The sequence below is a fragment of the Triturus cristatus genome, chromosome 6, assembly GCF_964204655.1.
Source record: "Triturus cristatus chromosome 6, aTriCri1.1, whole genome shotgun sequence".
Lineage (NCBI taxonomy): Eukaryota > Metazoa > Chordata > Amphibia > Caudata > Salamandridae > Triturus > Triturus cristatus.
In genome coordinates this window covers 1,479,208,278-1,479,223,445 of record NC_140589.1, presented here as the reverse complement: position 1 = coordinate 1,479,223,445, position 15,168 = coordinate 1,479,208,278, and the positions used below count along the sequence as shown (strand labels likewise).

At 49.6% G+C, this 15,168-nt stretch overlaps 1 protein-coding gene across 2 annotated transcripts in view; it reads left to right on the top strand.

The window, feature by feature from the left end:
- The window catches only part of PSME4 (proteasome activator subunit 4), a 1,714,764-nt gene that overhangs the window by 893,336 nt on the left and 806,260 nt on the right, over positions 1-15,168 (top strand). For both annotated transcript variants that reach the window (XM_085612595.1, XM_085612594.1), the window contains one exon: positions 3,816-3,969. In XM_085612595.1, the coding sequence (XP_085468721.1) occupies positions 3,816-3,969 (154 nt within the window). The remainder of the gene's footprint in view (positions 1-3,815; positions 3,970-15,168) is intronic.

Sequence of the window (15,168 nt, the reverse complement as noted above, 5' to 3'; positions counted from 1 at the left end):
CCAAGTGAATGGCCTTCCGCTCCAGAAGGTTGATATGGAGTCAAGACTCCGCCAGGGACCAAAGACCTCTGATCTCCACCTAACCCAGATCGCCACCTAAACCAGGAAGTGATACATTAATCACCACTGTCCGCTCTGGGTGGGGAATGGAGAGGGTCTTGCCGCTGACCCAATCACCATGCTGTAACCACCACTGCAGGTCTTTTGCAGTCTCCTCCAAAATCTGAACTTGGTTGGAGTGGTTCCCTAGATGTTGGGCACACTGAGAGTTCAGATCCTCCTGCAAAGCCTGCATATGCCACCTGGCATGTTCGACCAGCAGGATGCCATAAGTCCCAGCAGCCCCAGAATTGACCTCACTGAAATCCAGGACCGAGGCTGAAAGATCTGTATCATGTCTTGAATGTCCTGGATTCTATTTCCTGCGTGAAAGGCACAAAACCAAACTGTGTCTAGAATGGCTCTGATGAAGGGGATCATCTGAAAAGTTGTGAGGTGTGACTTCCGCATGTTGATAGTGAACCCAAAGATGTTAGGGGGTTTGCCGTAGTCAAGGAACGCTTGACAACTGCCTGGGCTAAGCCCGGCTTCATCAGGCAGTCATTTAGGTATGGAAAGATTGGCACCCCTGACCTCCAAAGGTGCACTGCTGCCACCACCATCACTTTTGCGATCACCACAGGGTCTCTTGTGAGACCAAAACTGAGCACAGCAAACTGAAAATGCTCCTGTCCCACCAGGAACAGCAGGTCGCCCAGGGTCTACCCACGAGGAAATGGCTGAACAAAAAAGAGAAGGGCAAATCTGTTAGCAGCACCTTGAGCTCGGATGAATGGAGCAGTGATGACGAATTAGATGCCCTTAAAGATTTTACAACTACCTGTTCAGCATCATCAACCGATGTGGCAACACCAGTTGCCTTTTTCCTCCTCTTAGACCATGGCAGCATTTGCCTCGTATTTCTTAGGCAGGGGCAGAGGAAGAGGAAATAGACATCGTATCAATGAGAATTTGTAGGAGTCCTAGATGATAACACAGCCATGGTAAGAAGCTGAACAAGTTCACTTGATTGTACACCTATCCAAGAGAGAGTTAACAGAGGGTGGGAGGAAGGTTGTCAATAAAGGAATGGGTTATGTTCCCACCCAAGGAGGATCCTTTTGAACTAAACTGTGAGCTATTCTTTTTTTTCTGGAAAATCAGACGCCAAGCTTTTTTTAAGTACAAACCTATGGAAGAGGACACCATGGATTCAGGTCTAATAAATATCTCAATATTCATTTCCCCTGCGGGGGCTTTACCCAATGAGATTCTTACATTTCATCAAGCAGTTCTAAATGACATTCAGAAATTGGCTGCCCTAAAACCATTCCAGAACCTCACTAGGAGCAAGAGAGAGAAGCGATGAGGAACATTTCAGAGGTACATTCCGCTTCAGCCCGATTTGAATGGCTTTGAGCCATCTGGTGTGGGATGGGAGAGTGGGAGCCTTCAATACTAATGTTATGGTTGTGCAAGCAATTATTTGAGTGAGATTTAAGAATTCGGATCCACTTCTGCTCTTTTTAGAACGTTTATACACCCTCTAGGTAGATCCTTTGATGTCTTATATGCTGCTTCTACCTGTAGTTGCGATATGGGTATGAAGATCCACACGTGTGAGAGACCTGCTAACGCTACATGACAGCATGGACACATGTCAGACACCCCACAGTAAATTTTGCTAAGCTTGCTTGTGTTTAGTTACACCCTGTGCCAAATGTTGAATTGTATGTATTTGAATCTGGTGTGATACTTTTCGGGTAGACTAGAGCCCCTTCTTTAATCATCATTGCATCCTCTTCCAACCTCTGTTTCCCATTTCTTCTAAAGGGATGTTCGTGATGAAGCTGCTAATTTAAGTCGTGTCTTATATGCCAACTTAATTTGTTTTCTTTTGATTTTAAATAATCAAACAATAGCTTTCTGTCTGACCTCATTGTATGCAGCTTTTGTATTAGTGAATGTGGCTGCAGTTCACGATCAGTAATCTCACTGAGAGTATGGTACACAGGGACCATAGGCAGTACTAGTTACAAGATTTGGCCAGTTTCCGGTAGGTTTAGTAAGCTCTGGAAGAATGCCTTTAATTGCACCCTTAAGACCATCAATGTGTGTTCAATAAGGTCTGGGATCCCAGATGGGATCTTTTCAAAAGTAAACACACTGAAGACTGAATAGTATCCCTTAGAGCAGTTTAATATAAATCAGAATTTTTACAAACTGTATATTAGTATGGTAAGGCTTTTGCAACCAGTAAACGTGGTCTTGTAGTTTTGGATGAAATTGTTTCCCTGGTGTCAACTCAACTGGGTTGTATTGGATTTGAGAAAGTGTATGTGGTTACATCTGGAGAAGTGGAAGGAGGAGTTCAGAATAGTACAATCTATTTGCAATTCCTCGAAATAAGGTGCACCGTCATTAAGAATCATTAAAATGATTAGGGAACTGGAGGGAGGCCCTGGCCGCCCCCCGGGGAATGGCCATAGCGATGCGTCTCCTCCTCATTCAATTTAAATATTTACACAGGGCCTACTTCACTTGGGTTCGACTGTGGCGGGCGGGATTGATTGCCTCCCTGGAATGTCTTCGATGTGGCCAGGAGGAGGGCACATTTATGCATACTGTCTGGCTGTGTTCATCCGTTGACTGATTTTGGAAGGGGGTGTTTTCCTGTCTGTCGGAGTTCTTGGGGTGGGAACTCCAGCGTACGCCGCAGTTCGCTCTGCTCCATTTTATGGAGGGGATAGGGAGAGAATGTTTATAAAAGACATCTTATGCAACTGGGCCTCACATTGGCGAAACGTGATATAGCCAAGGCATGAAAAGATCCACGGCCCCCCTCGGTGGCAGCATGGAAAAATGGGCTGGATTTTTGCATGGGTCTGGAACAGCCAATCTTTGTAGCCAGGGGATGCCCACGTAAGCATTACAAAGTATGGAAACAGTGGGTGTACTACTGGGGTCTGTGGCTGGGGCATCCCATTGTTGCGGACGTTCTTCCAGTGGAGTAATTGCTAGGTCATATGGGCCTGTTCTGGTGCGGGGGGTGGTCTGGGGGGTGTGTGTACCTATGCTAACATTCTTTTTTTCCATGTATACTGCTTGTGGACTGAACTCAGTGGACGTTGTGCGACTCTGGGGGGGGGCGATGGAGGAGGGGAGTTTTGGGGGTATTAGTATCCTTCTTGCTCTACCAGTCATGTATTTGAGTTGTTACTCTGAAAAGGTCAATTGCTTCCTTGTCTATGCAAATTTGAACCTGCAGTTGTCTCTGGAGTACAGAGCCCTGCAACATATTTGCGATTTGACAATTAAATTTGTTTAAAAAAAAAATTATAAGGGAACGGGTCATCTGTTATATGTTTTGGAATCATACACTATAGGTAAAGTATGGTGAATGCTCTTGTTTGATAACTTTGTGGTTTTTTTTAACTATAGTGTGTAGATTTCATCTGTGGCAAGTTATGGCAGCAAGGTTAACATCATTACTTTGCTTTCTAATCAAATTGTTTAGTTGATAAAGTCCACTTAAGGTTTCACTATACTAATAAGAAATCAATCCTGTCATGCACTATGTTTAGTACATATCAGATTGCAGTATATTTGATATTGATTTTAGTCCTTAATGCAATGTCATGTAAATGTCAGGAAAGTGTGTTGTATAGTCAGTAACGGTGGTATAATTGTTCCTCGTCTTGTTTTTTTTTGTTGGCAAATAGATGGATTTTGTTAAAAATAATATGTTATTAACTGATTTGTATCTTTGATAAAAGGTGGACATGAAAAACCTTTAAATTTTATGGTTGGCGACAGACCTGATAATCAGTGGCTGCAATATAACAGTGGGAATTTACCAGTTACCAAAGAATCTTGGGAAGCATGCTTGTTTGTTGAAAAAACTCACTGGGGATACTACACTTGGCCAAAGTAAGTGATGGTTTTATTTCATCTAAACCAGGACATTTTTGATACAGTATAAAGACCTAAATTATCAGGTTTCTGACTGGTTCCTGTTTTCTTTTGGTATTTTGTAGTTTTGGCCCAATTTGTCTTCCTGATCTCCTCCCATTGTAATGCAGAGCCATATACTATTAATCTCATCTTACAAGGAAATGTGTTGCATACTTTTCTCTTGGTTCATAATCATCACTAAAAGCCCTTCCTGTCCTTTAAAAGGCAGGAAGGGCTTCATGTTAATTTGCAAGAAGGACCTGCTCCTTTAAGGTCTTTTTTATATGGGGATTAGAGCATCTCCAGGTGGAAGAAATGTTTGAAGTATTTCCATTTGTCGTGGCATGCTGCATGTTTTTTTGTTACAGAATACCGCAAGTTACGAGAGGTGGTGTTAGAGCATCTGCTTTACCATTAATGTTAGTTAATGCCTGAAGCATAAAAAACATCCACTGTGCTATGGATCTTAACTCTTTCACTAGTCAATTTATAAAAACATGATTCTTAAGAATGCTACTTAGCTTTTTAAATGGGAAGCGAAGACTGATAAGTCTTTCACATATTTCTCATTTCTAATGCATGTCTTGGATAGTACATCCCTTGCAGTTTTGCATCTTGTCTGTTTGCCGTCCTCTGCAGGTTCTCGTTTTATAAAACTTCTACAGATAATATATATTTGAACCCTTTTCTAATGCAAGCAGAGATACCCATAGATGTGGAGTGCTACACAAACAGGAAGGGAGAACACCATGAGTTATCTCTGGCACTGTAATAGGTGCACCACCAGTTTCTGTTTATTCTAATCTTGGTAGATGCCCAGTGGACTGCGTGCAGCTTGGTAACATTCAGTTGACTTTGCTCACTTTTATCCTCATGTGGCTCAGTGGTTTCCTTGCAGGAAGGGTTCATACCTAGATCGCTGCACACCACCAGCATCATTGCCTGTTTCCCTTTCCTGTTTTGTTTTTTGGAAGGGCTTTCCTTATACTGTGTTGTTGTGGCCTACAGATATGGTGATTCTGCTAGAAACCTACAGCATATGGTGAATTTGCTTTAGGAAATGACACAACACATCAGTACTGAATTGTTCTGGTAAACTTCCTTGAAATCAACTCGCTAAATGTGTCGAATTCTTGCAGAGCTTATGTGATACTTGGTAATATGAAGTGACTTAACTTATAGGGGATCCACAAGTACCAAAAAGTTGAGAAAGTAGATAGCGAAGCATCCAGTATGCTCTGCTATCATCATGTGGTTCTTAGTGAACATTGGCCAGAAGCGAGGTAATCATACACTAAATAATGATTATTGGACGTTATTTGAAGGCAGGAAGCTACTACCATAGCTTATTGCGTAAATGTTCACTGGTACATCCTATTTGCTGAAGCCCAAAGCTTGCTTGAATTTTTAAAAATGGGTGCACATTGAAAACCTTAAACCGAGTGGGTGTGAGATAATATTAAAAGTGCATCCAGACAAAACTAGGGAATTTTATTATTGTATTAACGTGTTTTTGCTACAACATAAAAAGCGACCATATACATCACATACCCTTTTCAGTGGTCAATGTTTTCTGCGCTTTAGGTGGTCCAAAGTATCCTGCACTTTTATCAGGACCTGACACGCTAAATTTGTGTTTAAAAAAGTAAGATATTTTCTGCAGTTATCCACGCAGAGTATGCATATCCACAGAGTCTACCTATAATCATAACCCTTTGTTTATGTCACAAAAGCACACATTAGTTACCAGGATGATTTATAATATATAAATGCAATCTGAAAGAAACACGTTAGTTAGATTCCTTACCTTAGAATATCCCCAGGTGTCATGCTGGATCCGGAAAGATTTTTCGTCAGCAGTACCCGTGCGCGTCAGTAGGTGTCGTCTGCGACTTCGCGTCAGTCGTCAGCATCGTGACTGCCGGGATGACGTCATCGGAGTACTTGGACGCCGCCCTCGCGCGCGGACGTCAGTTCTTCTTTTTTCTGCGCCAGTAAGCGCAGATCCGGGAAGAGCGTACCCTTAGTCATTTTTTGACTAACTTTTTTGGAAATTTTTGTCTATCTTTTTCGAGTCGACTTCGACTCCTGGTGCCGTAGGGATGCCCGGGTTCAAGCCATGTGACGTCTGTCACCGACTGATGTTGGTTACCGACCCCCACCATCGGTGTCTCTACTGTCTTGGGGCCGACCACGATCACAAGTCGTGCCTCTACTGCCAGGCCTTGACCTCGAAGGCTAGACGGGAGCGGTCCCGCAAGCTCCTCGAGATCCGGCAGTCGGCTCCGCGCCGCTCGAGGTCCCGGTCGAGGAGGAAGTCGAGGGACCGGTCACGGAGCCGCAGTTATCACCGCTCGTCGGGATCCAAGTCCTCGCACTCAGGTAAGTCGAGGCATGGTAAAAAGAAGTCGAAGAAGCGACATCGCTCTTCTGATTCCCCTCGCCGAAAGTGCGACTCGGACAAGTGTTCAGGTGGCACCAACCGCGCGGCTCCGCCAGAGCCGCAGGAGTCGCATCCGACCCCACACCCTCCGGTCCCTGGGCCTCATGCGACCCCGGCGAGATTCGAGACTTCCTCGTGGCCATGAGGAGCCTCTTTCAGACGTCGAGGCCTGCCGGCGCGCCTCAGGGCCCCGCAGGTCCGACTGGGAGTCCTAGCAAGCCGGCGGCTTCGGGCCCGGCGCCGGCGTCGACTTCCGTCCCGATGCCGCAGGTCCCTGTGGGATTCAGGCCTGGATCCCGGTCGACGCCAGTTGACCTCACGACTCCTCCGCTGGCACTGACCCCCATGGTGGCGCTCCCGGCGCCGTCCCTGGTTTCATCTCTCCTCCTTCCGTGGCTACGAAGGAGGGTGCGACTTATGCTGTGGTGCTGCGCAGGGCGGCCCAGGCCTTGCACCTGGAGCTCCCTGCAGCGGCCGTGAGGACTAACCTGCTCACTGAGGTGCTTCAACCGCCAGTAAGCTCTTCGGAGCCTCTGCTGCAGTTTAATGAGGCCCTCACCAACGTTCTGATGGGCACTTGGTCCAAGCCCTCCACAGTCTCTCCTGTGGATCGGAACGTGGCCCGGCGCCAACGCCCAGCTCCGGGCGACTCCAGATTTCTGTCCGTACACCCCACCCCTGAGAGTCTGGTTATCCAGGCCTCCACGTCCTAAACTGCCTTCCCGTCCGCACCTCCTGATCGAGAATCCAAAAGATTGGAGCAGTTTGGCAAGAAACTGTTTTCCTCCCTCAGTCTGGGGTTGCGGTCCATTAATACCGCGTGCCTTTTGGACCGTTACACCCACTCTTTGTGGGATATGGTTGCGGACGTGCTGCCCCAGTGTCCGGAGGAGGCCTGGACACGGCTCGCCCAGGCTCTTGCTGAGGGGCGTGATGCAGCACGGTATTCCATCCGATATGGACTTGACACCACAGACTCGCTGGGTAGAGCGATTGCAACGACGGTGGTGATACGTCGTCACGCCTGGCTGAGGTCCACAAACTTTTCAGGGGATGTCCAGAGCACCCTCATGGACATGCCCTTTGATGGCCGTCGCCTTTTTGGCTACAAAGCGGATAGCTTGCTGGAGCGCTTTAAGGACTCCAGGGCTAAGGCCAAGTCTTTGGGCCTCTTGGCCCAGCGCCAGCAAGCTTCTGCTTTTCGCCCCTTTCGTGGCCACAGGCTGCAGAACCAACCTCAACACGGTCGCAGATGTGGATTCCGCCGTGGCGGAGCAAGGGGACAGAGAGCCTCTGCAGCAAAGCATCTGCCTCAAAGCCTTCCTAGTCCGAGCTTTCAGGCCCATTCAACGCCAGTGGGAGGCAGAATTCGCCATCACCTGCTCCACTGGCGTACCATCACTTTGGACAGGTGGGTGCTGCAAATCGTCCGGAGGGGCTACTCCCTCCCCTTCGAGGCGACCCCTCCAGCCATGCCACCTCTGTGCCACCGCATGTCGGGGGATGACTTGCAACTTCTGCAGGAGGAAGTTACGGCCCTCTTGGCCAAGGGGGCCATCGAGCGCGTTCCCGGCCCAGAAGTAGGACGAGGTTGTTACTCCCACTACTTTCTGGTTCCCAAGAAGGGCAAAGGGGACCTACGCTTTATCTTGGACCTCAGGAGCGTCAACGCCTTCCTCCGGAAGGTGAAGTTCAAGATGCTGACTTCAGCTCAGATTCTGGCTGCCTTAGACCCTGGAGACTGGATGGTAGCGTAGGACTTGGAGAACGCTTATTTCCACATACCCGTCCTGCCGGCCCACCGGCTTTACCTGCGGTTCACTGTAGGCCACGAGCACTTTCAGTTTACCGTGCTCCTCTTCATCCTCACCAGTGCCCCTCGGGTGTTCACGAAAGTGATGGCGGTGGTCGCAGCTTAGGGGTTCCAGTCTTCCCCTATCTCTATGAACAGTCGTCTCCCACCTCCAGACAACAGCCGACCTCCTGCATTTGCTGGGGTTCTCCATCAACGTCCCGAAGTCACATCTGAGTCCCTCCCAGAAGCTCCTCTTCATCGGAGCGGTTCTGGACTCGGCACAGTTTCGGGTCTATCCCCCCGAACAGCGGGTTCGGGATATTCAGGCTCTGATTCCGATCTTTCAGCCTTTATCCCAAATTTTGTTCATGATGGCCCCACGGCTGCTGGGTCTGATGGCCTCCTGCATCGTGCTGCTACATCACGCCAGGTGGCGGATGCGGGCTCTGCAGTGGGACCTGAAGTTCCAGTGGGCTCAACATCAGGGCAACATGTCCGACCACGTCCTGATCTCGGAGGGCACTGCAAGACAGTTGCAGTGGTGGCTCACGGACCGCGATTGGGTCAGTGGCAGATCCCTCTCCCTACCCCAACCAGAGCACGTGGTGGTGACGGATGCGTCCCTCCTGGGATGGGGGGGCCACATGGGAGAGGCGGAGATCAGAGGCCTCTGGTCTCTGGCGGAGTCCCGGCTCCAAATCTACCTATTGGAGCTGTGGGCGATCCGGCTTGCACTGAAGGCATTCCTTCCCTCTGTCTGGGGAAGTGTAGTGCAAGTGTTCACGGACAACACCACCGCCATGTGGTATTGCAACAAACAGGGTGGGGTGGGGTTGTGGACCCTTTTTTAGGAGGCTCTGCGCCTCTGGACATGACTGGAACATCAGGGCATCATCCTGGTGGTTCAACACCTGGCGGGCTCTCTGAACGCCAGGGCGTACGAACTCAGCCGCCGGTGCATGATGGATCACGAATGGCGTCTGAACTCGGACGTGGTGCAAGGCCTCTTTCGGCAGTGGGGAGAGCCTTGGTTAGATCTATTCGCCACCGAGAGAACACGCAATGTCATCAGTTCTGCGCGAAGGAATTTCCAAGGCGGCACTCGCTCGGAGACGCTTTTCGTCGCGAGTGGAGTTGCGGTCTGTTATACGTCTTTCCGCCTATACCACTTCTGCTCAGACTGCTGAAGAAGATCAGGCGCGACCGGGCCCAAGTCATCCTTGTGGCTCCGGATTGGGCACGAAGATACTGGTATCCCGAGCTACTCAGTCTGTCAATCGATTCCCTGATTCAACTACCTCTTCAGGAGGACCTTCTGTCACAGCAGCATGCGACGGTCCCCCACCCGAACCTGTCAGGCCTCCACCTCCATGCGTGGAGATTGAGCGGCGGCAGTTGATGCCATTTGACTTGCCTCCTGAAGTCTGTAATGTTATTCTGTCAGCCAGGCGTCCCTCCACTAAAACGGTATGCGCCTGCAGGTGGAACAAATTTGTGGCATGGTGCACTGCAAAGGCTGTGGATCCCCTTTCCGCCCCTCTTTCTGAGGTTCTCCTCTTTCTTCTTTCCCTGGCCCAGCAGGGCTCTGCTCTGGGCACCATCAAGGGATATCCTTCAGCTGTTTCTGCCTTCTTAAGGCTTCCTGATTAGCCTTCTCTTTTCAAGTCCCCTGTTGCAAATAGATTCTTAAAAAGCATTACTCACATGTTTCCTCCTGTCCCCTTTGTAATGCCTCAGTGGGAGTTGAATCTGTTGTTAACCTATCTGATGTGTGCTCCCTTTGAGCCGCTTCATAACTGTCCTCTTTGTCTTCTGACTCTTAAGACTGCTTTCATGGTCGCCATCACCTCTGCCAGAAGAGTGAGTGAGCTCCAGGCTCTTTCTTCTAAGCCTCCTTTCCTCTCTGTCCATCAGGACAAGGTTGATCTGAGGATTCGTCCTTTTCTTCCGGAGGTGGTTACTGCCTTTCACATCGGGCAATCCGTTACCATACCCACCTTCTTTCCGCCTCCGCATCCCTTGAAAGAGGAAGAGAGGCTCCACCGTCTGGACACAAAACATGCACTCTCCTTCTAACTGGATCGCACAAAACAGTTCCGGGTGGACGACCAACTCTTCGTTGGCTACGTGGGTGCTAACAAGGGGCGGGCAGTGCACAAGCGCACCATCTCTCGGTGGGTCGTGTTGTGCATTAAGGTCTGTTATTTCTTGGCTAAGAAGGATCCTCCTGTGGGGCTGAGGGCCCATTCCACTCTGGCCACAGCGGCTACTACTGCCTTGGGACGGGGAGTCCCTCTGCAGGACATTTGTCAGGCAGCAACGTGGGCCTCGCTGCACACGTTTGCCGGGCGTTACTGCCTGAACAGCCAAGTCTGGAGAGACGGCTTCTTTGACCGTTCCGTTCTCCAGGACTTCCTCTTGTGATATTGTTCGCAGACCCACCACCGGGGTTGGTATTGCTGGGGTATCTATTCTAAGGTAAGGAATTTAACTAACGTGTTTCCTTCAGATGCACAAGTTACTTACCTTCTGTAACAATATATCTGTACGAAACATTAGTTAGTTAGATTCCTTACCGCCCCACCCATCCTCCCCGTTCTGTGAACCGATATCTAGGGTTAAGGTCATCCCCTTCATGGCCCCAGTTTCATGGCACCAGTGTCGGTTTCTTGCATGGCTCTGCGTTCCTGGCGCGGAAAGCTATGTACAGAACTGACATCAGCGCTCGAGGGCGGCGCCTAAATACTCCGACGACGTCCTCCCGGCGGTCACGCCGACGACAGACGCGGAGTCGCCTACCGACGCGCTAGGGTACTCCTACCGAAAAATCTTTCCGGATCCAGCCTGGGGATATTCTAAGGTAAGGAATCTAACTAACTAATGTTTCTTACAGATATATCGTTACTGAAGGTAAGTAACTTGTGCATTAGTAAAATGGCACATATGTAAAAGAGGAGCAGATATGTTTATAATAACAAAACACACAAGATGATGGACGGAATGTTGCACATTGGCAAAACATTCATCCCTAGTCACAGATCTGGGTTTAATCCATTGTTATTTTGCTCACCACGTCACCCCAGTTCAGACGTGGCCATATGCAGATCAGTCTTGACCCTGTGCCTCATGGGAACAGTCCAGCCCGAACTGCCAAGCCATGTCTTCCCTGGACCGGAATCAAGCATCCTAGGACCGGTTTCGGGGTTTCATCCCTCTTCAGCCAGGATAGCTTGACTCCAGTGGCGTAGTGAGCACGGGACCCACGTCTGGGCATACCCTTCCCACGTAGGGCTAAAAGCAAAACACACAAGATGATGGACGGAATGTTGCACATTGGCAAAACATTCACCCCCAGTCACAGATCTGGGTTTAATCCATCGTTATTTTGCTCACCACGCCACCCCAGTTCAGACATGGCTATATGCAAATCAGTCTTGACCCTGTGCCTCATGGGAACAGTCCAGCCCAAACTGCCAAGCCATGTCTTCCCTGGACGGAATCAAGCATCCTAGGACCGGTTTCGGGGTTTCACCCCTCTTCAGCCAGGATAGCTTGACTCCAGTGGCGTAGTGAGCACGGGACCCACGTCTGGGCATACCCTTTCCACGTAGGGCTAACAGCAAAACACACAAGATGACGGACGGAATGTTGCACATTGGCAAAACATTCACCCCCAGTCAAAAAAATGATGGATTTAGGCCCAGATCTCTGTACTGGGGTGAATGTATGACATTGTTCTGCATTCTGTCCATCAATAGTTTATTTTGCATTTGTCACCCCGAGTGGGATGGGTATGCTCAGACGTGAGTCCCGTGCTCTCCATGCCACTGGAATCAAGCTATCCTGGCTGAAGAGGGGTGAAACCCCGAAACCGGTCCTAGGATGCTTGTTTCCAGTCCAGGGAGGACCTGGCCTGGCAGTTCGGGCTGGGCTGTTCCCATTGGGCACAAGGTCAAGACTGATTTGCATATGGCTGGATCCAAACTGGAATGGCATTGTGAGTAAGAAAACAAAGGATTTAGGCCCAGATCTCTGTACTGGGGTGAATGTATGACATTGTTCTGCATTCTGTCCATCAATAGTTCTTTTTGCATGTTTATAATAAAGCATTTTTTCTGACAGATACTTCAAACAGCAGATTCTTCACCCTGTAAATATCCCCCGGGTGTCAGACTTGATCTGGAAGCTTTTAAAGCAATTCTTCTGCTTTCCGAAAGGTGGCATTTTGCAGCTCCGTCCCAATATTGTTCAGCTCCTGAAGTGACTAGTGGAGCCACATCTAAGTGCCACCCATGCATGCTGATTTCTGTGAATTCCTCACCTTTTGAATTCTCCCCTGCGCTAGCATTCCATGGAATCTTTTTTCTCCTAGCTCTCCCACGTCGACGAGGACATCACAATGGCACAGCTCCGCTCGCGACTCCGTCTGATGTCATTGGTGCCACAAATAGACCTCGTCGGCGTGCTGACGTCAGTTCCCTTTTTTCCGCGCCGACAACACGTAACGGTTTTCTGGGACTCCTCATTTACTTCTTAGGTTACTTTGTTTCTGCTACTTCCCTTGGAGTGGCAGTGCGATGGCGTCGAAGAAGTCAGGTTTTAAACCTTGTAGAGAATGCGGGGGCCATATGTTGATCACGGACCCCCACGAAGACTGTTTGTGGTGCCTCTTCTCGGACCACGACGTCGATGGTTGCACCAGCTGTCAGAAGATGAACCCGAAAGCTTTGAAGGAGCGTGAGGCTAAGTTGTTCATGGCAAAGGCTAGGAGGAAGAAAAGAGGTTGAAAAAGATCGAAGTTGTCGACTTCGCATGCTTCGAAGTCGAAGAAGCACAAGAACAAGAGAAGGCATGGTTCTCGACGTCATTCGTCGAAAGGTAGGGCTTTGAAATTGCCCTCTCTGGGGCATCGCTCTAGTAATGACATCTCTCCATCGCCTTCTCCTTCTCCTCCTCCTCCAGGTAAACCGGCTTGCTCTCTGACGCCGAGAGGTTCTCAGGCACGTTCACCGACGCCGAAGGGTACTCCTGGGCCGAGTTCTTCGCTGGTGCCGAGGGATTCTAATGAACCTGTACCTGCGGCCTCTCCTGTCTTGGGTTTGACGTCACCGGTGCCTTCTCGGCTTCGTGTGGATCAAGAACTGCTCCTTATCCACCCTTTCCTCGGCCTGGGTCGGTTCCATCGCATTTCCTCAATGCAATGTAGGGCATGTTTGCCAGGCCAGCCTACCCTACCGGTGCGCCTTCGGGCCCCGTGGACCCGCTTGCTTTTAATTTGGGCGTTCCCCAGCAATATGCCCAGGCACTTTTCGTGCCCTTCATGCCGACGGCGCTGTCCTGGCAGTTTCCGGCTCCGAGGTTCTCAACGCCAGTCTCTAAGTCTCCGGCTCCATCTGGTGGTTGCTCTTCTTCTCGACTTCAAGCGACGCCGTTGCCCGCGTCGGAAGCTTTGCCTTCGAAGCGCAGCGCCGTCGACGCCGATTCCTATTCCGAAGATGAGATCTAGGAGAGAGGCACAGAGACTGGTAGAGAAAGAGGAATATCAGCAGGATGAGGCTGAAGAAGGTGAGATTGAAGAGGATGAGTTTGAAGGCTTTCAGGAGGCGAGTGGTTTAGATACTTCCCCCTGAATGGGAACTTTCATCACCAAAGGCTTTACCCTCACAAGATGTTGCACCATATCATGCAGTTATTAGGAAGGCTGCTGAACTTTTAGATCTTCAGCTGCCCACTGCTGATTTTAGACCGAATATTTTGACAGGGGTATTACACTCTCCTTCCTCTGTGTTTGAGCCTCTTTTGCCGTTTAATGAGGCTTTGACTGAGTCTATTTTGGAGGTGTGGAGAAAGCCCCTTTCTGCACCGGCGGTTTCAAGGACTATATCAAGAAGATACAGGCCTGCTCCAAATGATCCTGCTTTTCTTTCAGCTCATCCTTCTCCTGAAAGTCAGGTTATTCTGGCACTGCAGCAAGAAGACTGGATGGTGTCGATCGATTTGCAGGATGCCTATTTTCACATCCCCATCCTGAAGTCGCATCGGAAGTATCTTCGTTTCACGGTAGGGTCCCAGCACTACCAGTTTGCGGACCTCCCGTTTGGACTTATTTCCGCACCTCGAGTCTTCACAAAGGTGATGTTGGTGGTGGCAGCTCATCTCAGACAGTTGGGGATTCCTGTTTTCCCTTATCGGGACGACTGGCTGCTCAAAGCAAAGTCGCCAGAGATGGTGCTGCATCATCTGCAGGTAACAGCGCAGCTGTTGTACATTTTGGGTTTCTCGATAAATGTGCCCAAGTCTCACCTGGTGCCCTCTCAGCGCAACCTGTTCATAGGGGCAGTACTGGATACTACAGTGTGTCGAGCCTTCCCACCTCCTCATAGGATTCTCGACATTCAGTTGATGATTCCCTTGTTTCACGATTGAGCGGTTGTTCCAGTTCTGAAGGTCCTCAGTGTGCTCTGTCTGTTCGCTTCCTGCATTCTGTTGGTCAACCATGCACGCTGGCACATAAGGGCACTCCAGTGGTGCCTCCGCAGGCAGTTGTATCAGCACAATGGAGATCTTAGGGAGTCAGTCAGGATCTCCAGAGAAACTGCAGCAGATCTGTCTTGGTGGAGTGTACAGGGCAACTTGTCTCAAGGAAAGCCCTTTCAGCTTCCTCCGCCGGTGGTACACAGTGATCACAGATGCCTCCACTCTAGGGTGGGGTGCACATCTGGGGGATCTGGAGGTCAAAGGTCTTTGGGCTCCAAAGGAAAGGTTGCTTCACATCAACCTTCTGGAATTGCAGGCGATACATCCGGCACTAAAGGCCTTCCTTCCATTCCTTCGCGGTCAGTCAATTCAGGTCCTGACGAACAACACTACCGCGATGTGGTACATCAACAAACAGGGAGGTACAGGGTCGTATCGCCTCTGCAGAGAGGCTCTGCGA